The sequence below is a fragment of the Gambusia affinis genome, linkage group LG14 (assembly GCF_019740435.1).
Source record: "Gambusia affinis linkage group LG14, SWU_Gaff_1.0, whole genome shotgun sequence".
Lineage (NCBI taxonomy): Eukaryota > Metazoa > Chordata > Actinopteri > Cyprinodontiformes > Poeciliidae > Gambusia > Gambusia affinis.
Genome location: NC_057881.1, coordinates 23,075,015 through 23,098,746, shown reverse-complemented (window position 1 = coordinate 23,098,746; position 23,732 = coordinate 23,075,015). Strand labels below are relative to the sequence as shown.

The following is a 23,732-nucleotide window of genomic DNA, read 5'->3' as shown; positions in this document are numbered from 1 at the left end:
GGGCAGAAAACAGCAAAAAAAAAAAAAAGACCCAAAAAGATTCTTAGTAATTCACTGCAATTCGGAGCTGTGCTAAAAACTTTACCATTATTTCTAATGAGAAACTCTCCATCTTCGCTGTTATGTTGAAGAGCTGGCAGCAAGGCAGCCTGTGATAGAAATGCTGAGTTCACCCAAATCTCCCCGAGGCCATCAGACCCACAACGAGACAGATACTGATTGGGAGGTGGGTGCAAAGGAGGGAGATTTGGGGGTGGGGGCTGATTGCAAGGCAGTGCCATAGTTAATCACAGCTCCCATTACTCAGAGTCCCTGTGCCACAGGACATGCAGAGTCATGTGTACCTCCTGAAACAAGCCGCCACTCATAAAGGATTCAGATCATAAACTGCATATTTTTTTTGTCCCTCTTATTCAGTTTCTCTGTTTAATCTGCTAGATTATTGTCACACGTACTGTAAACACTTTTAGCAAGCACTAAATAAAAATGTTCCCCTCCAAATGTTTTTGTAAATTCATCTGTACATCTGTCAATACTCTAAAAGTAATCACTGTAAGTATTTGTAGGAGCTGTAGAAAGTCCCATTTTTGACTTGTAAGTGGATGAAAAACAACTATGGGGTCATTCAGGTTTGCAGTGTGACTTTATTGTAATCAGCAAATTGTATATTTTCCATATTAATATTAATATAGTTAATAGAAGTAAGTTATAGTAGTCTGAAAACTTCGTCTTATTAGACCAACACATCCAAATTGAGTATAGTATGCTTTATTTAGCCAAAAGCAGCTATTTAAGATAGACAAACAATATTAATATGGCTATATTCATATGCACCCATGCCACTGGGCCTGATTCATCAGCCGGCTACTGGTTCAAGAGAGGGTAAACAGGTCATGCTGTACCTCCAAACAGAACTCATCATGGTATACATCTGTTTTGTTAAAGGAAAATCTAATCTCAGCCATCAAGCTAAACATTTAGCTAGCTATTTCAGACCAGCTAATTGTTTAGCCATTGGTCCAATGGGAGGTCAGGAGGTGAAGGGCTTTAAGCTTAAAGTTATTAAGGTGAGGTGAAGTTATTAAGCTTCACATTGAGTAATCTTTTGTTTTGTACAGTGACCCAGTAGAATTCCTCAAGCAAAGTTCTAAAAGACATAAAAGTGAAAACAGAGATGAAGTGTAACAACACTGAGTTTTATCTCAGACTGGAGAGGCTTTTAAAGGGGGAGAATAGCTGCAGGTGGAATACTAGTTATTCTGTTAACATTCTGTGCCAAACAGGATCTTTACCACCTCCTGTGTTTCAAGGGCTTTAAGGTGAGACTACTGTCAGGTGTTCTCAAGCAGTAGACCACTGTGCTTCCTTCATGTATCTAAAATGAAGGCTTTAAATGTCTTAAATTCATTTTGAAAAGATGTTGACCTGAAATTTGTTTGTCACAGATCTTATTTTTTTTAACTATTTAATCTCGTATTTCCTATCTAGTGTTTTTTTTTTTTTTTTTTCCATGTTTGACATTTCTGTCAGGCAAAGGTTTGAGTCATACACAGATATTTTCATTTGTGGCTTCAGGGAGTTGAGGTTACTAAAATACGATTGCTAGCTAGCTAGCTAGCTATCATGGGTTGAGCGCAAATTTATTGCGGTTGCCTGGGCGACGTTGCTGCTGGCTGACTCACTTTTGTTGCCAACTGTATGTACTGTTTATATGTTTTATTCATCATTTCACACATTCATGTATTCTTAACATTATTGTTTTGTTTTTTAAAAATGTATTTAATTACAAAAGTAGTCACAGCAGAATACTTCCAAGTGAAGATAGTGTGCTCTTGGCTCTGAATGAGTTTGCTAAATGTGACTAAGTGGTCAACGCTCTGGAGTCTTTTTATAATCAAAAATCATTATGATGATCATTTTGTGTTTCACACAATGTAACAGCACCGACTTCACCAGAAAACACTGTTTTGATGTAAACACCTCTTGTTTTCACACTTTTTATTTCTGACAGACTTTCTTCAAACTCAGTCGGTTCTACACGTAAAGTTTTCACACAGCCTCGTCAGAGTTTTCTGCCTTTGAGTTTGAACAGAGCTGAAGTTGCGTGAGCTGCCTCAGAGTCTGGTAATGTCTGCTGTCTGGCGGGAGGGAAATTGCGCTGACGTCAGAGAGAGCGATATGATTCCTTTGACGTCAGAGCTTAAGCTGTGGGCTTCACATTTTCGGTATTGTTTGAGTGGGTTGAGAGCTACAGCCCCCGCAGTGGTGCCGAACGCAGCTGCTGATTGTGCAGCTGCTCCTTTGCTTCTGTCAAGGTCGGGAATGAAAATGCAGCCATGTGCTCTTTGTGCATGGCACCTTTCATACCCCTCTGATCTCAGATTTTTTTATTTTATTTTATACTTTGAAAAAGGGAACTTTTAATTGCTTTACCAAATCTAGAGTGAAAATAGGTTCGATATCATTCATAGGGCCTAGTTGGCTTTAGAATAATAGAAGCTAATGTCATTTTTCCAAACTTTACATATTGGTTTCAGTTGATTCTCTAGTGCAGGAATGTCAAACTCATTTTCATTTTTGGCCCACATCTAGATTGTGAGTGGTTGGTTGTGGTTGTGGCAGATTGTATTTTAAACAATTTATTAAGCTGAAATATGTACTGTAAGTTCTATAAAAATGTTTTTTGTACATATCTTTTAAATTGTCATGGCTCTACGCACTGCTCAATTTCTTAATGATCTGTCTTATGCAGTTTTTTATTAAAGTTACCTTCTGCAGCTTTAATGGACTGTTAATTTGTTAATAAATAGATAATAACTTCTTAAAAATAAATAATTTGGAACACCTTTTCATATTAATGCAATATGGCATTCTATATATAAAAACTGATCAATAAAATAATAGTTAAGCTCATAAATGTTATCTTGAGATTCTGCATTAGAGGATCACATTAAAAACTATGGAGGCCTTGAGTTTGAAACATATGCTGTAACACCTCCATGTCTCTTATTGTGCTGCTTTTGTTTTACATCAAGGTTATATAAAGGAAATCCAAGATAGTACATAATCTGTTGTTAAAGATGCACATCATTTTAAATATTTTTTTAGGAGGTTAATACCAATAGTTTGGTCAGTGTCTGAGAAGCAAGTAGACATCTACAACTTCCTGTTGGAACCAAAGCAAACACTGTGGGATGGATTTTTTATGCAGTATGGTGTTAATGGTGATAAGGGAGGATAAAAAAAACACTTTTGAGAGAAAAGATGGATAGCCGAAAGTGACTATATTCAATAAATAATGAAAGTGATTCATCATAAAAGGCTCCTATGAAAGCATCACAGACAGCTGATATAACTGTAGGAACACCTGCCGGGTGCTGAATAATGATAATCCTTATCTTCATGCGTTTTTTGTTTTTTTTTGTCTCTTCTTCTGTGGTTTGTGTTGTGCGTTCAGATGGGATCAGCGTGACAGGTTTGCCGATCACCAGTCCTCTCCGACAAGTCCTGAAGCCCAGGGCCGAGACCAAGGCGGTGAGCAGCGAGTCCGGCAAGGCCGAGTACAGCCACGTTAAGGTAGGCAGAAACACTACATGCACACCGCGTTGTTGCCTTCCATTTACTGGAGAGCCGCAAAGTCTAATCCTGCTGCAGTTCCTATCTATTTTGGCAAATGATGAATATCTGGGCTTAGAATTTTCCAGGGAACTGCTTGTACCTCCCTGTAGAAAGGGCATTGAGCTTATTTGATGGTATCTTCAATTGGCTGCAAGGCGCATTTTGTTCCTTCAATCAGAGCTCTGTGAACAGGGCGTCTGCACATCCTTAAAAAGTCGTACATTCATGTATCTAAAATCATACATGTCTTAAGTTCATTTTAAAAAGTAATTCGACTGCTAGTTTTTTTTTTAACTCCTGGTCTTAAATTTGGTCTTGGCCAGTCTGTTTAATCTTGTATATTTTATCTTTTCTCACTTGAATTTTTTTGTCCGGCGGATTTTTGAGTCACACGCAGACATCTCTGTAGCATTTTGACTCGAGATGGCTGAGGCAACCGCTAACTTTCTAAATTTCTAATGTACCCTTTCAAGCTAGCTAGTTTTTGCGTCTATCATGGGTAAGGACAAATTTACCACCAGCTGGCCGGGTGAAATTTGTATGTTGGATTCAGGTCTTAAATTCCTCTCATAAAGGCCTTTAAATGGTCTTACATTTCAGTTGGTGAAAGCATGGAGGCAAGATAGAACTGTGTTTCACTACATGAAGCAGATCTAATCACATGGTTTTTTTTCCCCCACCTGGGGGTCTTTTTGTGGGCTCTAGTGTCCCTTATATGACAGTAGGCTGACAGGAAAGGGGTAGATAGAGGGGGGAAGACATGTGACAAATGTTGCCGGGTCCGGGAATCGAACCCGCGACGGCCACGTCGAATGATGGTTGAATATGGGTCGCGCTATCCCCTACGCCACCACAGCATGCCCTACATGAAGCAGATCTGAAGGGTTGGAAGATGCTTCATCATGTTGCACCCGAACGCCAAACCACCTGCAGTGATGAAGCCTGCATGGTTTCACCTTTCAAAGCCGGAAGGAGCATTTTATTCCCACCGTGAATCATCATGAGAGAAAACAGAAGTAAGGTTTTCTGATAAGATGTGCTGTCAAACGGCGTCTTGCTTTTCTGGACAGTTTGACAGAATGATGACTAATAGATGAGAAAAAGACTCTAGGATGTTGCTCGTTCAAGGTCAAAAAACCAAAAAAAAAGAGAAAAACCTTTGTCAACTTTCAACAAAAAGCAGATTTATAACTTTTGAAATCGTAAAGATTGTTCCAAAATTCATTTTTATTGAAAATACTTCATGCAAATAAACATTTATGGTAAATGCCATCTGTAGTCTTTGAGACTTCTTTGTGGCGTTTTTGAAAGTTATGCATCCTCATCGAATACAGATTTGAGGTAAGTGTAATTACAGGTAAATCAGATTTCAAAAATCATTTAATTCAGCTATTAAATTTAAGTGGTAAAACCCAAATTACGTAGATCAATTACATCCAGACTGATGTTTATTTTGATGAATATTGTTTATTTTGATGAATATTGTTTATTTTGTTTTTGCAAAGAATCAACAATCCTAAAAGTTGGCTGTTTGGTGCAACCTTTATTCTGAGGCCAGTTTGACTCCATGCTGATGCCTCGACTCATTTTCTCCCAACCTTTGACCTCCTGTCTGATGTCTTCAGATTTTGCTTCAGTATTTCCACATAATGTTCGTCTCTCATGATGTCATCTATTTTATGAAGTACAACAGTTTCCCCTTCAGGAGAACAGACTCTTATCATGATTCTGCCACCCCATATTTTTATAGTTGGGATGCTTTTATTTTTTATTTATTTATTTTTTTTTTACGTTCCCATCATGTCAAACCATTGAATGTCTCAGGTAACGTATCAGAAGTTTCCAAAGCCATGACATCATCATCTGAGCTTTCCTTTAGTTTTTTTTTTAAAGGGATAAGTAACCATTTTGTATGTAAACATCTGATTTTAAAGCCATTAATAAATAAATACTTCCTAGCAGAAAGAAGTATTTTTTGTAAGCTGACCTAAAACAAAAGACGTTTGGTCTGATTTAACTTGATGTGACTTTTTATTTGGTGTATGTAAACATCTGGCTTCAAGTGTATAAATACAGAGGATACCCAAAAAGATTTGTTCATTTATGAAGCTTGCTGTGTCTTTGATGTAAGTGGAAAATAACTCATTATGTTGTGATATTGTGTCAGTGTTCATAGAACCAATTTTATGAGAAACAAACTCACAGAGATGCAAATGGATGCATCTCACATCATATTAAACGCATCAAAGCCACATTTAATTACTCAGGTCAAGACCATCAATCCAGTGTATTGGACCACTCCAGTTGTTGTTTCTCCGAAATTCAATACAGCTTTTGTAAACAGTATCAATTCATAACTGAAATCCTCTGCAGGCTGCTTTCAGAGAAAATGTCCAAGTCACTTTTAATGAAGGTAAAACGGAAAGAGACATTTTCTTTTGGATAAACTTTCCAATTTTTTCCCTTCATTTTTTGGCCATGCTAATTCACATTGACTTTTAATCTCTTCCCGGTTTTGATAAAACCGGCTCACAGGCAATTATTTAATATCCTCAGATTTATCATTTTTCACCTCCAAACTTCTCCAAACATTATTTGAAACTATTACGTTCCTTTTCCTTCCCCCCCTTCATTTGAGCAAACGTTTTACATTTATGCACAGTTTTTTGGGGGAAGTGTCAATTCAAAAACATTCAGTAGTTGAGAGAAAAGTAATTGTCCGGGAAAATCAGACTTCATCCAGATACATTACTCGAAGCCATAGTTCTTTTCAATGAGTACTTAAATGTAGTTTTTGACTGTAAAACAGAATATCGCTTTAGGCATTTGCTGTTCATATTCAATTCAGTTGAAAAAAACCGCAAAGGGAAATCAGAAACGTAAATGATTTTGAGAATTGATTATTTAATGATTGATTGTAAACTAGAACATTAAGTCCCTGGTGTTTCAAATGTTTTCACTCTTGTTTGGGAAAGAAAAGTCAATAATAAACGTAAAATGAAATACATGTTATGTATTGTAAATGTAAAATGACATCAGAGGTTGTAAGTGTGTGTCCTGGCCTTTTTTTAAGATGGACTTAATTCTGCTTTGGGGTTAATTGTAGTTTGACATCAGCCTGCTTGGAAAAAGAAAGTTTACGCAGATCATCTCTATGCAATGTGGTTTACAGTACAGTAAATTCATTTCTCCCCTGTGGTTGTATTACACAACCTGCTTGGCATCCACTACCTATGCTGTGAAAAAAGTAGCCCTTAGAGGCGAGCCAGGCATTTTAATGAGATCTTAAGCTTACTAGAGGCAGCATTTGACTGGCAGCAGGGCTTTTCAGAGCAGAGTGCAGCGTTGCAGCCTCGGCTAGAACTAAGCTAATTCTCTAAAGACTCTAAAATCTACCCGAAAGCTGCTTGTAAGAACATGAGCACCTTCTCTTTTAATGTTGTTTTCTGTTGTGGAAAGAGTTTTCATCCTGTCGTACTGTAGTAAGTATTCTGGGTTCAAACGGTTTCACTTCTGCCTACTGGACTAGTGTTGGCATTTACTGGACAGAAAGCCCCCACACTTGCATAATGTGAAGAAATGTCTTCAAAATAAAGGAGAAGCTGCTTCTGTTCTAATGATTAGTTCTGCCTTGTTGGATTTTCCTTCCTTAGTGCGTCTTGCTGGCTGCGTCTATCTGTCGGTGCTACACATAGAAACTGATGGGATATCTGTTGAGGCTCGACATCGGTGAATTTATGTTTCCACATCCAGTTGCCAAGGATGTGGTGTGGGCATTTATCATTTATCATGATAAATTTCTTCTCATAAAAACTCTTATTTACCGTTGTCATGATAAATCCCAATTAATGATTTAAAATCACTTTTACTGGGATTGTTAGTTTTACTATCTTATCCAATGTTTGTTCAACAAGAGACTCAATGAGCCGCACAGTTGCCTAAAAAGGAAGTAATAAATAGTTCTTACTGTCACTTTACTGTTATCACAATAGTACCGCAAAATATTGTAATGGAAGTTTTAAGTCCGAGGAGATGAATATAAATAATTAGGATTTATACATGCGTCTCTGCTGTGCCTTGCTGCACACTTCACCGGCAGAGCGGGAGTGAGGAACTTCAGACATATCAAAGTCATAAGTCCCCCAAAAATAAATACTCAACTAAAGATGCTCAAAAAATTTACTTAAGCACTCTACTCAAGTAAAAGTAACCTTTTACTGTCGATTATGTTGCATTTCTTTGACAAATTTGACCGAAAATACGGTACAAGTGTACTAGAGTATGGTATACTCTATGGTATATTTTTTGTAGATAAATTGTTCTAATTTTTTTATCTTGTAGATTCTAACTTTGATTAAAAAAGTGAGCTCCATTTTCATTCTAGAGGTAAAATTAAAATGGAGGTTTTAACTTAGTTTCGAGTTGCTACCTGTTATATGGAATCTAAACCCCAGGAATCAGATTTATTTATTTTTTTTTTGCCACTTAAATCCCTCCTTTTCTCCACAAGTAAAAAATTCCAACATGTTTTATTTTATGACCAATTTTCCCCATATTTATCAAATCTGTTTATTGCTGGCCTTTCCTTGTAAAGCACCGTTGGAGATTATCAGTATGTATAATCAATCAAGAGTGATCTGCAATCAGCACACGAGGAGGCAACATGTTTATGTCCCTGACCTTTCATCGCTCAACCCGGCCGCCTGTTGCTCAGTTCTCCCACCTGCACAGCGTACCAGTGGGCTTGAGAAATGCGGATGCTGTCAGAATGGGATGGATTTGCCTCAGGTGAAAGGAGTCTGGCTGTTCCGATTTGTTAGGTTTTCCAGTTATAAACACCATTTTTCAGTTGCTCAAGTCTTGGGAGACATCCATAGCTTCCTTTAACAGCTTTTTATTTATTTTTTTTAACCTCTTCACCATCGCTGTATGTCACTTTCCATTTCTCTGACCTCACTTGGAGAACATTTGGGCCCCAGGCTCTTTGGGGGCTGTACTGGGGATCCAGTAGCTTTATTACAGCCATTGTCTTAATCTTTAATACCTCTCATTGTGGTATCATAGCAGAGTTTCCACTGACCATACAGCTACGCAAAATGGAATTCCAAAATAAATTAGCCAGTTTTGAAAAAACTCACGGTTTTTGCTAAAATGTTTTTTGCTGTGATGAGGTGGTTTTTCAGCTGTTTTGAATTTAGCATATTTTGCTAAACTGCAATGGAAACACTTTTTAATCACACGAGTCACATGATGAGTAGCTGGATGTTGTACTGGCGGAAAAGTCGAGGTAGACGACAGGAAGAGATAGGAAGATGATGGAGCGGCATGTTTTTTTAAAAATCTAATTGTAAAACCTATTCATATATTAATTTAAAGGCTGTACAGTGGAACAATTGGTAGCACTATTGCTTTGCAGCGAGAAGGTCCTGGGTTCGATTCCCGGCCCAGGGTCTTTCTGCATGGAGTTTGCATGTTCTCCCTGTGCATGGTGGGTTCTCTCTGGGTTCTCTGGTTTCCTCCCACAGTCCAAAAACATGACTGTCAGGTTAATTGGTCTCTCTAAATTCTCCCTAGGTGTGAGTGTGTGTGTGAATGGTTGTGTGTCCTGTGTGTCTTTGTGTTGCCCTGCGACAGACTGGTGACCTGTCCAGGGTGACCCTCGCCTCTTGCCCAGAACGTAGCTGGAGATATAAACCAGCACCTCCTGACCACAAGGGTGAATAGAAAATGGATGGATGGATATATTAATTACTACATTATTACACTATCTCACTGCAATTGTGAGATTGCGTTTTGTTTTCTACTTTAGCTGAATATCGACAAAGCTTTGCTCACATTTGTGTCATAAATGCAGCTAGTGAATGTTGTGGGTATTTGCAACCTCCAAATCTATCATCCTAGGATTTGTGTGACTGAGAGCGAAAGTAACCATAATCCCACCATTGTAATTTCCCTCCTCACATTGTGAAGACGGTCAGTTTTCAGTCTGACTCATTCACTTATCCCACTGTGGACTGTGTATCGTCACCAGACACCGACTTTTTATTGGGCGGGTTTCAGCAGAACCCATTATATGGAACAGGCGGGCTTATTAAAACACTCACAGTGATTATCTTTAAAACACGAAGTGTCCTGGGTGCTGTAAAGCTGCTTCTAGCTCACTTTTACCTTCCCCTTTGTAAGCCCTCGGTTTTACACCGTGGAGATCGCTGTCAGAATGTGGAAGTACACGTTCCTCTGAGGTAAACAGACGGAGAGAAATGAGGCTTTTACTGGCCGTTCCCCTGGTACCAGCTCTTAGAATGGACCATTCTCTGCCTGACCAGCGAAACCCTACATAAAATACTCTCCACAGCTCCTGAACTCATTTTATCAGCCACAAAATGTTATCTTGTTTATTGGGATGTAATGTGACAGCAGAACACATCAAAGTTTGTGGAGTGGGATGCAATTACTTCTTGTTTTTAACAGATTTCTTAAACCGCAGCGTTTATTTGTTTTTAACAGAGCCAGTTAAAACTGTAACCTTTTTGTTTGATCCAGATACTCGTTTCCACCACTTTTTGAAACAGGACCTCAGAGTGAAACTTTTCATCAACGCCCCCCACAGGTGTGAAAGCGCACATGTGCAGAAAGCACAGATTCCAAAACCAGTCAAGTTTACGTAGTGCGTTTTGTGGCAACTTAATCTGTGCAGTTCAACACAATTTCTGATGAGGAATATATGTTTTACATGAGCACATTGCTCATTTGGAAACCGAGATAGGTTACCGTTCACAATGATGTGAAAGCTCAGGGTAATAAGCACATGCGCATTAGATGACATGTTAAAATCACAGCGCCTCACAGTGGCCTGGCATGACCACAGCAACTGTATTTTTTAAGTTGAAATGAATGTCATATGGAGTCTTGTTTTACTAACATATTTGAGCAAATTTGTTCTGAATTGTTTTATATATTTTAATACCAAAATATTCAAGTAAAAAGAAGAAAGAAACTGAACAAAAATGTTTTGAAATTTCTTTAGAACGTCCATCCATCCATTTTCTGTTCACCCTTGTCCCTAATGGGGTCAGGAGGGTTGCTGGTGTCTATCTGTTCACCCTGGACAGGTCGCCAGTCTGTCGCAGGGCATCCTTTAGAACGTAAAAAAAAAAAAAAAAAAAAAAAAATCTGGTCTCTGATATAGATTAAATGTCCAAAGTCACATATTTATTCCTACTTTGAGTTCTAAACACGCTCCAGAAAACGCTGCTTTTCTCTTAATTCTGACATTTAATTTATGCCAATGTCTTGGCTGTTGAAGCAAAGTCACCCAGGGGAAAAACCACGGCTTGCTGAAAGAAGTCTCCAAGCCTATTAGGGCTTTCACAGTGAAAACTGACGTTTTTGTTTACACAGTATGTTTTGTTTAATGACTTAAAAAGTGCTACTTTTTTTTGCCGAGAGTCAAATTACGTTCTATTCCTAAGATAATAAGATAGATTATACTTCAATGTGTGCACATTTGGAGACTGAATATCTTTATTCATGACTTCAAAAAAAAAAAAAAGAACGGAAAAAAAAGGATGAGATAAAAACAGTGAGATGTCACTTTAGGAAAAAAAAAAATCCCAATAAGCAAATTTGGAACAATAAATCCTCCGACTGCGTCCAGAAAGGGAGGACTGTGTGTTACACCAAATAAGCTGCTCACATGTAGAGCACATCATGCAGGCAGAGTGTTGAGAGAGTGTTGTTGGAGGGGACAGAGGGAGGGAGAGCAGAGCTTCTTGAGGCCTAATCAAATCCAGTGGAGACAGAGGCAGAGTCGGCTGCCTGCCTTGCTGCTATTTTTAGCCTCAGTCCTGCCGGTGGCACTTCAGCTCTCTTCACACATGCACATCCAGACTCGTGGTGCAGATATTTATAACTGCCACAGCTGTGGGCACAGAGTGTGAAACTCCAGCCAAACATCTCCACGATTTTCTTATTCTTGGCTCAGGGCTGAAGCTGTTTATTTTTTTTTTTTCTCTGCTTTGTCTATTTTTATTTTTATTTTTTATTTTTTGTGGTTGTTGTTGTTTCACCTCCAACTGTACATTCCACTTTAAGTATTGATTTGCAAGGGGATGTTCTTTAACAATTCAGCTACTGATGCTCTGCCACGAGAACAAGGACAACTTTGAAGTTGAAAAGCACTTTTGTTTTTGACTTTTCCTGCCAGCGGTGGCAGCATGTTCGCCGCAGGCCGCCAGAAACACATTCAGTGAGATTGACTGTGTGTTAAAGGCAGAAAATTGTTGCCATGTTATTATCAGTGGATTGAGATTCTTGGCCGGCTTTAGGTTGACAAATGGAATCAGTGCACATTTTGTTGAACCTAACCAAATGCTTTTCAGATTTCCAGTTAATCACAGTTAAATGAAAAATTTGCACTTTTTTTAATGTGGAAAGCTGAAGTTTTCCTCCGTTAGTTAGAGCCACTGCAGACTTTATATGAGGTAGTTAAACACATGGGGCCTTCAAAAATCCACATCTTGTATGAAATCTTTATTCACACAGTGAAATCCATAATCAGAACCATGGCTTGAGTTTTGAATAGTATTAAAAGTATTATTAATTACTATTTCTAAGTAATGTGTTGGTAACAGGACATTATTTCACTGGAGGTTACTTAACTTCATTTGTCATTCAAGCCAATAATAGCCACATATAGTCAATAAATTAGAATATTCATCCCAATGAGGCTTGTTAGTTGTTGTTGTTGTTTATTTCCAAAGGGTCTATTCACTTTCCATAATGTGACAGAGTTAGCCAGTAAAGCTAGTTCTCCTTTGTAGTCCCCCAGGGTACAATCAGTGGAAATACATTATATTTTGGTTCAATACAGACAGGTTAACACACTTCCTTCATCAAAATGAGAATAATAATATGTAAAATGTGTTTTTTTTAATCTTAAAATAAACATCAAGTTACAAATTTAAAAAGACTTGTCATTTAAGCCTTAAAGCAGGTATTAAACAAACCTTTCATTAAGTCTTCTTTTCGATTTATGAAAATAGTTTTTGCTTTCATCTTTCTGATGTAATATGGTAATTTTAAGTGTCATAGAAAATCTTTCTAATTAACAGAAATAAAGGCTTTTCAAATATCCATCTGTGTATAATCTCTCTCTCTCTCTGTATATATATTATATATATATATATATATATATATATATATATATATATATATATATATATATATATATATATATATATAATCTCCAACCTTCCATTCATCAACAAAATTATTGAAGAAGCTGTTTCAACATTTAAATTGCTTCCTAACAATGACCAAACGCACAGTTCATATGAAAGGAAATGTTTGGTGTTTTTTTTACTCAAAGCAGCCTATCCTTATTTTCCCATTGATACACTGCAGTCCAGAAGTTGACAAAGATTAATCAGATTTTATTTCTGAATTAAGACCATATTATTAGGGTTTTGATCCTACCTGATAATTTAGACAGGGCCTGTACAATCAAGGTATAAAATAGCTGCACAATTTACCAAATCAAGTGTTTAACAAAACATGTTACCAACATGATGCTGTAATTTTAGCTTTACCAGAACATGTGATTTCCATATTGACTACTTTTCATTCGGTATCTGTGCTTTGTAGGTTACAGAGAATAGATGCTGTGGTCATAAAAGGATCAACATAAACAACAACACAATCTCCACAACATCACACAACCACCATCAGCTTGACCTAGTGATACAAGGCATGGTATGTCCATGCGTAATGCTGTACATACCATACTGTCTATATGTAGCGGCAGAATTGGAAAGACATCAGACTAGCTAATGTTTCTTTATGACCTGACAATGCGCTGTTTTCATTAGCCTGTGTGAATTGTAGCCTCAGGTTCCCGTTCTAAACTGATGGGAATGCTCTTTTATTGCAGTAAGGTCTGCTGTGGTTTGCACTCAGGCATGGTGTTCCTGACTCCTTTGTTATAATTAGTGGCTATTTTAAGGGTGATCTCTTCTTTTATAGACCATTTTATCAAAACATTAGCACACCACATTCAAAGTGTCTTAATTCCCCTTCCTTCCCCACTCTGGCGCTCTTGTGAACTTTAAGTCGTCTTCACCACATCTAGACGTATTGATTGGCGCCTCATGTTAGCAAGTGATCCAACATTTGTAATCAATAAAACTGGCAATTAGTGTAAATTTGTATTGGAGTACTTTTATTCATGTCTTCATGTGCTGCAAACTGCCACCATTTTGTTGCAGATTCTCTCTATAAATCAAGTGGAAACAGTAAAAATCAGTTTGCTGAGTGAGACCTCCCCGGCTGCTGGGTGTTTATTAGGTCGCCTGTTGGTGCCGAAGCTCACTTTAGCTGTAAACAAGTCAGCCGTGTTTTGCTGTTGCTTTCTTCTGTTTTATCCCCAGAGTGAGGCACACACACGCCCACGCCCCCACACATCCGCACACACACACACACGCAGAGAGAGGAAGGCTGGAATAAAAGTGATGATTCAGTTCACCTGTGATTAGGCTTGTTGTACGTCCAGCCTTAGTGCCTTTGACTGGTTTGTCTTGATCAATAGTTTCAGTCTCCAGAAGCTCAATTCAACTTTTAGTACCACAAAAGCTTTGCTAATGTTTTTTTTAGAAGGTTGTAGGTCTGTGATCTTCTTCCTTTATGACCTTGTGCTGAAGAACCCAACAGTGCACTATGGCTTTTCAAGACCTGTAAGACATCTATCAAGACCTTACAGAAACAAATAAAGACAGGAGTCTGTTTGCTCTGCCAAGGTCACATTGGTACAGTTCTCTGCAGTTCTGTTTGGAAACCTTTTTGAAGGACGTGTGGTAGACGGACAGCTGCTTCGGTGGAAGTTACGTCCTTATTTAACACAAGTGTCTGCACAGTTGCCACTGATGGGACAACAAATGGACTTACTGTCCCATCCATCCTGTCTGAGTAGTGCAGCATGCGGGTATCTGTTTGGATTCTGTTTGTTGTTTTGGCATCCAGACCGAGTGTCTTTGTCTGGACTTGGCTGAGGAGAGAGAGAGAGAATACAGAATGTGGGATAATTACGGGAAATCAAAATGCATCACCACCGTCGTGATGTGCAACAACATCTTTTAAAGTATGACGTTTGTTTTCTTAAACTTCTTTAATAAGATACAGTCCACAGAAAACGTGGGCCAGGTATGCCATAATGTTACTGCTTTGCTGTTAGTCGGATTACAGGTGTCACTTTATGTTTTTTAACATAACAAATGAAGTGAGGTTTGGAGACGAGAATGTTCCTTTTGTCCTTACTGATGTTACAGGTTTCATTTGAGAAGCACATTTCTTCATCCATCATCTATCCCTGATGTTCTTATAGGATCATGATGAGGGTTGTGCCTACCCCTAGTGGTCATTGGGGTGAAAGGCGGGGTACATGCCGGAAAGGTCACCAGTCCATCAGAGGGCAACAACCATGTACAAACACACACACACACACACACACACACCCAACCACACACACACATTAAACCCTTCTAAGTGTCCTAATCTGATTATTATGAGTTCATCTATTGATACCAGAGGAAAAGTAATGTGCAAGTGGTACACTTGTAATGGAGCAACAGAATTATTATTTTTTATTTAATTGTAACATAAAACTGTCTTTGACCACTATGGTTAATCACAGCACTCTACATATTCCTCAGTAGAGTGCTGGACTGTTAGGTCTCCTGCTGTTGCTTCCAACTTTTTTCGTTCTACTTCTTTTTCTGTCCTATTTCAAACCCATTGTTTTATAAATCTTCACCTTAATAAATCATCCTTGTTATTGCTGCTCTATTCTTAGGAGGCCTTTGTGTTACGCAATAAAGACTTTTTTTGTTTTTTGTTCCATATGCAAGGTCTTCTCTTGGCTCCGTCGTTAACTGTCTTGTGGCTTACTCATTTTCTTTCACATCATTTAGAATATTTTTTTTCTATTTCCAACATGGAAATCAATACAACTGGTGTGAGCTCCAAGCCACGACATGACATGATGTAAAAATGATGATGCATGCTCTTTAAAGTTTGAGCAAAGATTCTCCTTTGCATTTTTCTTGCAAACCCGGCCCTTTCAAAATAGTTTATATTTAGTTACACTTACTTGGTTTGTGCCTCGTCTCAGTAAAGCTGCATGTTTGGCCTCACCTGAGAAACGCTTGGATTAGAGGATGTTTTAAAAGATTTGCTTGATTTGCTTTGGAAGCCAGCAGACCTGGAGGCCTGCCTGGCTTGCTCTTAAAGTTCTGGCAGTGAGTCAGCTGGCTGATTTTATTTATTTTTTATTTTTTTTTGCAAGTTATTTTTTGGATGACAGTCACAACAGGGAGGAACCTCATCCTGGCAGCAACAACAGCCTGCGTCTTGCTCATACAGTATAATCACCAAGTGGACGTGTAACCACAGCACAACTCGCTCCCCACTGACATGCGGAAGCATCGTCACGGTGCCGGAGCGCCGCAGGCTCGTTTCTCTAACTGATGACCAAATGAGCTGGTCCATTAGGAGCAAATACCCACAGGCATCTAAAACGTATTAGTCCTCCTAATTACCATTTAGGGTAAAATACGCAGCTCTGACGCAGCAATCAGCAAAGCAACAGTTGGTGCACTTTGTTGCTCCACGGGCTTCCAGGATTTCCAATTGAAAAGCAACAAAAAAAAAAATCTGGTGGGTTTTTTTTTTTTCAATGCAACGCTGGGTATTCACTCATAATTCTAAATGCTGCAGCCAGAACTTGTGCTCAAGTATACTGGATGAAGGTATGAAAGAAAAAGAAGGTGGAACATAAACCACTTTAAATGACTGCTTCTTTTTTTTTTTTTCCCTTTTTGGACCGGTTTCCCTGGGACATCGTTTGGACTGGAAAAGCTTACTGTGGTATTTTCTTCCCCCATAAAGTGAAAACTGTAAAAACCTTTGAATATTCTCCTCAATAAGCACATTCTATTCAAACCTATTACCACACCTGCACCAGCTGTGAAGGTTACACAGCTACTTTATTGTGCTATTCCGTTTTAAGTGTATGAATTGAAATCAGAACTATGGTAGATAAATGTTGGATATCTTAACCTGTTATAAGTTTATTTTAGTAGCAAAAGGAATAATTGTTTTTCACTTTCTGCTAAAAGCAATTAAAGTGGCAATATAAATGGTTTAGAGCTTTACATCATGTGATAATGTCATCATCAAAAACAAACATGGAGTGTTGCCTTGATTCCTTCATGCTTGTTTGAGAAATCCTTTAATCTCCCATGGCAACCATTCGGCTGTGCAAAACGCCTGGGTGAACTTAGCTCCGCCTCTGAGGCACAGCTCCTCCTTGGAGTTTCAGTTTCCAACCTTCTGAGCTTCTCCTTCCCCGCAAGACCCCCACTCAGCTCCTTCAGACTAGCCAAGAGCTTTTAGCTAACAGTTGGAGGAACTGTGCTTCTCATTAGGAGAGCTGCTTCTCAGGGCAACACTGGTAAAAACATTGAAGGGTTAATAGAGGAGCCATGTTGTGATGGAATTCCTTAAAGAGACAGAGGTAAAATAAGAAGGTGTTAAATTATAAAATCAAATTTCTTTTTAGTGATATTTGATATATATAGCTTTTTTTTTTAATAACAACTGAAGGTTACACATCTACTTTGTTGTGCTATGAAATGGCACTATTTGGAAAATACATGAAACTGCCCCTTTAAATTCTGTTTCAAGGCATTACGGTAATGCCATGTAAATTTACCACAGGTTATTAAAACACAAGGATCTCATTTTAATTTGCTTGCTATATTTAGAAAGTTTAGTTTGCAGCAACGTTTGTGTTGCTGAAAACGTTGCTGCAAACCCGTCAGCCATCAGCTTTTCTGATGGCTGACGGGTGAAGCCATCAGAAAAGGAAGCATTTCTTATTGCTCTCTGGACCTGGACCCATGTGTGAAATGTGAGAACCGGGTCGAGCGCCGCGCCACATGTTGCTGCTGACTCAGCTGGTGTGTGTCCCAGCTTGCTTCAAAGCGCAGCGCATCATCACAGCTAGGTGGTGTTGGAGATAGGATAGGTGTGTCGGTGTGTGTCAAAGTGTAAAGAAAAATAAATGCTAGTTTACTCGCCGTCTCATGCATCACAGTTCAATTTGTCTTTTTTATTCCAGGCTTTGGAGTGTGTGGCTTTCACCTGCACTTGTTCTGTCTGTTCAGGCCATTTCACTTCTCTGTGCCTGCCTGACTTTTGAGTTACTGTAGGAGCAGTAGCAGTAGCAGAGCCTGGAAAGTAGCTGTTCACCAGACAATTCGAGTACATTATATAGTAATAATAATAAAAAAAGGGAGGCAAGTAATAACCTCCTTCTGCAGGGTTCATGACAGAGCCGACCATCCACTGAATTTTTAAAAGCTACTTAACTTCCATCCTGAACTCCATTGTTCTGTCTGCGAGTCAGTTTATACACTTTTATTTGGACTTAAAAAAGGAAAATTAATTTCATATGAAGTACGGAAATCCTGATTTAACTCGTCTCAAATATCTGGGGTGCTTTCCAACAATTCAAACCTGTTGAAATGACTGTTTGGGGAATGCAAAGCTGCTCACACGGCGAGTTAGCTTTAAACACCCTGTTGCCAGCGGAAACATATTAGTCTTATTAATATTATGTGTCGAGAAACTCCTGCCTATTTTCTTAGCTATATCCTGTTGGTGTTATTTATATTTCTTTCTTTCTCCTGGGTCAGACCAGCCGCAGACCGGAAATTAATCAAATTGTAATGTTGCCATTTTATTTGTTTTCCAACTTATTAAAGCTACAAATAATCCCTATATTCAGCATAATACAACACTGCCAATGTGTGCCTGAGACGATAAAACGTTTATTAGTTCAGAATTGTGTCTTGAGGGAACACTGTATTGTTGCGTTCAGTATTTGAGGACAATGGCATTAATCCAAGCCCTTTTCATTGTTTACCAGTCTTCCAATCAGACAGCCTGAATTAAGTTGTAAAGCAGTGATTCTAATAGTAATATTTCATCATTGTGTGAGAAAACTAAGTGTCCTTGTTGTGAATTAGGTATTCTAACATTCACGTTACCTGTCGAGGAGAGCAGCTGCAGACATTACCTGCTCACAAGTTACCAGAAACGTTTGTAGAAACTTTTTACTTTGGAATTTTCTGATACCGGAGTTTAAAGTTGATCTTGTTTAATTCACGTAATGTGTTTGCTTTTTCTCAGGCTGTTTCATTTCGCTGAATTTTTTATGACGGTATGTTAGGGCCAGTGTAGATAGAAAAAAAGGAGTCGTACATTTTTGGCAGAAATATAGATTTTATGGCCAGCTAGGTGAAGTGAGTTTGAGCTAATATTTTCATGCTCCACTTATCAATATGCTAATGAACCACAGAGGAGATCCAGAAAAGTGGAGCTGGAGTATTGGCTGTTAGCTGGTGCAGTGAATTCTCCAATTGGGCCCATTTTGCCTTTGAAATACCAAATAAAGTCGCTGCCTCTTCTTCTGTTGACATCTTTCCCAATTTCAGTTTGTAGTTTCCTGATGCAGTGAAGCTCAATTCAAGTAGGAATATGGTTTAGATCGTACTGTGGACTACACGTGTATTTTTACTGCAGTGCACTACTAAATGGTGCGTTATAGCAGTATGGGCAGACATGTATCAATGTTCCTCAGGTTCTTCGAAAGCTTTTGGTGCAGGTGAAGGTGTTGCACCACGCTGGGAATCAGAATCCTTCATCGTCAGCAGCTGTTTGCTATTTTGGTCCTCATGCGCCCGCTCATTACCGAGCATTTTCAGACGCTCTGAGCCTCGTCAGCTGTCACTTCAGCTTGTTCTCCGGCTCTCGTTCTTCAACACGCAGTAGTTATTGTGAAGTCATCACGCCGCGCTGCGGATCTCTCTCCGCTCCTCCTGAAATCTTCTCTCATGAATCATTAAGTGCACAACGGCGCAGCAGCAGTACGACAATGTCCCGATGCCCAGACTCGCACTCGCTTTCTACTGGGAAACACATTCGCTAACAGAACCAACAGATGCTTTAATCTCTGCTGCAACTGCAATGAAGTGATTATCAATGAGTTTGACTCCTTGAAAGCAGCGGTGGGTTAAATGTCTGTAATCAATTAATTAATTAATTGCAATTCATCACATTTAATCAAAAGCTATACATCGACAAAAATAAGCAACAATTTCAATTCAGAAACCAGTTTTGCTTCTAAATGATTCAATAAGTAGACGTACGAGCTCAACAGCAAAGACATTAATTTTTAATATGTTATTTGGGGTTTTTTAACCACCAGTTTGGTGCAAATGAAGAATAGGATTATAACGGGATGTAATACACAAATGCTGATTTTACATACTACTGCCCCTTTAAAAAACAAAGCAAGCTGTCATTTTCCTTGAGTTTTGCTGACATGCACCAAAGTGTCTTCTCCAAAGTGCAGCCGACACTTTGTTTTGGTTTGTCAAATAAAATTCCAGTAGATCACATTTAAATTGGCGGCTGTTACATGACAATACGTGGATAAGTTCAAGCGGTATGAATACTTTTGAAATCGACTTTACTAGTTCTTGTATTTTTCCAAACCCGTCGATCAAGTTTGCAGCCACCATCCAGATGGAGAAGTGAACAGAAAGTGTGTGTCCCTCTTTCTGATTGGAAATCCTCGCCTTATCAGCTGATTGACTCTCATGAGATGCAGGCCAAGCCTCGCTCCAAGTGAACACACAGCATCCCACAGTCCTCTGGGTTTTCTCCATGTCCCGCTGGAGCCAGCGCCGCCGGCGCTTTAACAGCTTTCCTGGTGCGCTGCTCACTTCCCAGCATCAAGGCAGATCCATCTCTGGAAAGAGCATTTTATGGACGATTAGACCCACAGAACTCCATTTCGTCTTCTCATCAAAGTATAAGGTGCTCCTCTGACAAGTTGCTGTTTAACCACCTGCTAAAGGAAAGAAAAAAAAGAACAACAACTTCCTGGATTTAAAAGTCTGCAACACTGAATAACAACAATTTCTTTTAGAGGGGGAAACAGATTATGTTTTTCTTCAGAGTTGGAAGTAGTTGTGGATAACTGGATAAATTGATTTTTATCAATCTAGATATTTGCTTTTTCTGATGCACTCCTTGGGTTTCTGCCATTCAGAGAGATGTCAGTTATTTTCTTTATTTATTTATTTTACAGCTTCTATTTATTTGGACTTTTCAGATCAACTCTACTTCAAAATGTAAAGGTCAGGCTAAAACATTTTCAAAAATACAGTTAAATAATGCAAGGATAAAGTCTTTACATTACCAGAATAAATTCGCAATATTAGGGGAATAAAATTACAAATAACAAATTTATTATTCCACAATTTAAATTTTTTTTTCTAGCAAAATTGTTTTAATTCTGCTAACATTATGACTATGTTCTCCTAATTAAATAAAAGTTCTTGGAGCCATTCCCTAATACTACATCATCTGACTCACTGAAGGGATGATTGAAACTATTTGTCACATCATTTACTTTTTTTTTTTTAGAAAAGAAAGCAAGAATAAAAAATAAAATAAAAGCAGAAATCGATATCTGCTTTGAAAAGTTAAAAGTTTAAAATAACATCTACTTTATTTTACAGCCACATCACCCTGCCCTTCTGGGTAATACATAAAATATATTGTAAGAAGATATTCTTAAGTTAATTTCAATAGAGGGGCGATGTTTGGTCTAGCTGTTTTGATTTTGCTAGCATTTTTTATTGGCTGGACCGTACGAACCAAAGATCATCAGACCGTCGTTTGGACTCATTTAGTCTCTCTGGTTTGCTCCATTTTCAGAGCCCCACACCATCACTTCCTGCCCAGATGTCACTGTGACGTTTTATCTTCGACTCTCTAGCGAGGAGCCATGCGGCTCGGTCCCGATCTTTATCTCGTTGCCATTTGTTCACAAGTCATGGGTGGGAGCAACAGTACTCCCTGTGTCCAGTGGGCCCTTCAGTTGTCAAACATTTGTGCGGGGAAATGTGATAGACGGCCACCGTCTCACGATTAGCACCTGTTGTTACTTGTAGGCATTTGAAACACTCAAGCTGTGTGTATTTCTACAGGTTTACATCCATACATGAGCAGATTACACTTCATACTGTCATGGAACGTTTAGGAGTTTATTGGGTCCATCTTTTGAAATTGTGGAATGATTATGCAACACGTGAGTTCAAGAATTGGACACATAAGTATGAATTTATTGTGGATTTTCTCAGTTCCTCACAGATTGACAGTTCTGCAAATACTCTCTCATGCTAAAATTTGACATTTGAATTAATGGACGATGAAGTCCAAAGACTTGGCAAGAGAAACCAGACGCGTTTTGTAGCCGCTGACAAGCTTCTGGCATATTTGACCTCTCCTTCTGGCAGAGTTGATGGAGTCCATCTCCAGTGGTTGGTTTTCTAGCTATGCTAATATACAGTAGTTTTCTTCACAAAATCCTAGAAGCTGAGATTTATTTTGGTCTTCTGTGTTTTTTTTTTTAAAGGACTGAGGTATTAAGGGTGTTTGAAGTCCTCTGAGCTTCCAAGTATGGTATTGACACCAACAGTGTTGAACCTTTGAAAGAGTTACCCGGCTTTGCAACTCCAAGAGATTGGGCAATGAGTTTGTCCAACTTTCTATCTTTGGAGTTTAAGGCAAAGGCAACGTTAGGTGTTCTGATTTAACAAACCATATTGCTATCATCATACATTGTGCATGTAATAGTAAAGTATTCAGACAACAACAACAGCTAATTTTGCTGGATGATAAATTATAGCAAAACTATTGCAATACACAATAACATTGTTGTTTTTGAGACCATTTTCAACTAATGTATTGATAATAATGCAAGTTTGCCCTTGCAAAGACTTTAATAAACTTTAATTTTGCACATAACACTTCACCCTGGAAATGAAAGATTTTTTTCTAAACATCCAAAAACAATACAAAGGATTGGGAAGTCTCTAAACAAAATCACCTTCCAAAATATATATTAATCATCAGAATGAAAATTATTGAACTCATTTTAATTTGTTATGCAATCGATGATTAATTGATTATTGCGACGGGCTTACTTCAACCCTGGGTAGAATAAAACTGAGAAGTTTTCTCGTGAAGCCAAAATGTGCGACTCTTTGGAACGAGTAACATCTGATAGAAATTTTATAGGTTGGACTAAATATGGAGCCTGTTGAGTTTCACATGCTTCCTATAATGCTGCAAAACTCACATGTGTACCAAACATCCATTGGTGATTAATGAATCACCAGAGGCAGTTTTGGGAAGCTAGTCATCTGAAGAAGACTGTGTATTTAAATGAACTGAATTAACACTGTAAAGAACCGACAACATACACACTTTTTTTTTTCTTTTCTTCTGTAGTGAGAGTAATAGATGTGTGTGGTCAGGTGCTGTTTTCCTCCAGATTACTCCAAGCAGTGCCAGCTCATTACAGCAGGAGCTATTTTTAGCTGGGTGTGATTGAAAAAGACTCCTGAGGGGCGGAGGAGCCACAGAGGTGGGTGGAGGGGATCGGAAACGGGGGCCGCTCCGGCTCCGACAGAGGACACAGGCACGCCTGTGGCATGTGAGGGCGTTGCCGAGACGATTCCTCGAGGGGGAACACGTTTCAAGCTTTCACTTCCACACCGGCAACCGCACAGCGCCGGCGGAGTCCGAAGAAAAATCGAATCCACGTTTATGATATGACATGTTCAACAGCCTTAGCAGCAGAAAACACCGCTGCAGAGGAAAGGCACTCATCCAGCAGGCGTCTTGTGATTTTGTTTTTGCTAACAGTCGGTGAGAATTAAGCCAGTCTGTCGAAATGAGGCTGGAATCAACACGCTGTTGCTTTCATTCTGCCTCCAGCCCAGCGTGAGTTTGTCTCTCCGCCGCCGCGGAGGGCAGCTGTCGCAGACTGACTCCACTGCTTCCCTCCAGGATCTGCAAATGTTTAGAGTGGGAATTTGGGTCTTCAACTTCGCGTTGCAGCCAGCAACTTTGATTCACTGGTGTTTCCCACAGCACATGTTGTCACTTTATGACAGTAAACCTCGTTGTGCAAGTAGCTG

The 23,732-nt window shown here is 38.9% G+C and overlaps 1 protein-coding gene across 3 annotated transcripts in view; it reads left to right on the top strand.

Annotated features, from left to right (window-relative positions):
* Nucleotides 1-23,732, top strand: part of trappc9 (trafficking protein particle complex subunit 9) — a 212,131-nt gene that overhangs the window by 79,673 nt on the left and 108,726 nt on the right. For all 3 annotated transcript variants that reach the window (XM_044138231.1, XM_044138229.1, XM_044138230.1), the window contains one exon: nt 3,458-3,576. In XM_044138231.1, coding sequence (XP_043994166.1) covers nt 3,458-3,576 — 119 coding nt within the window. The remainder of the gene's footprint in view (nt 1-3,457; nt 3,577-23,732) is intronic.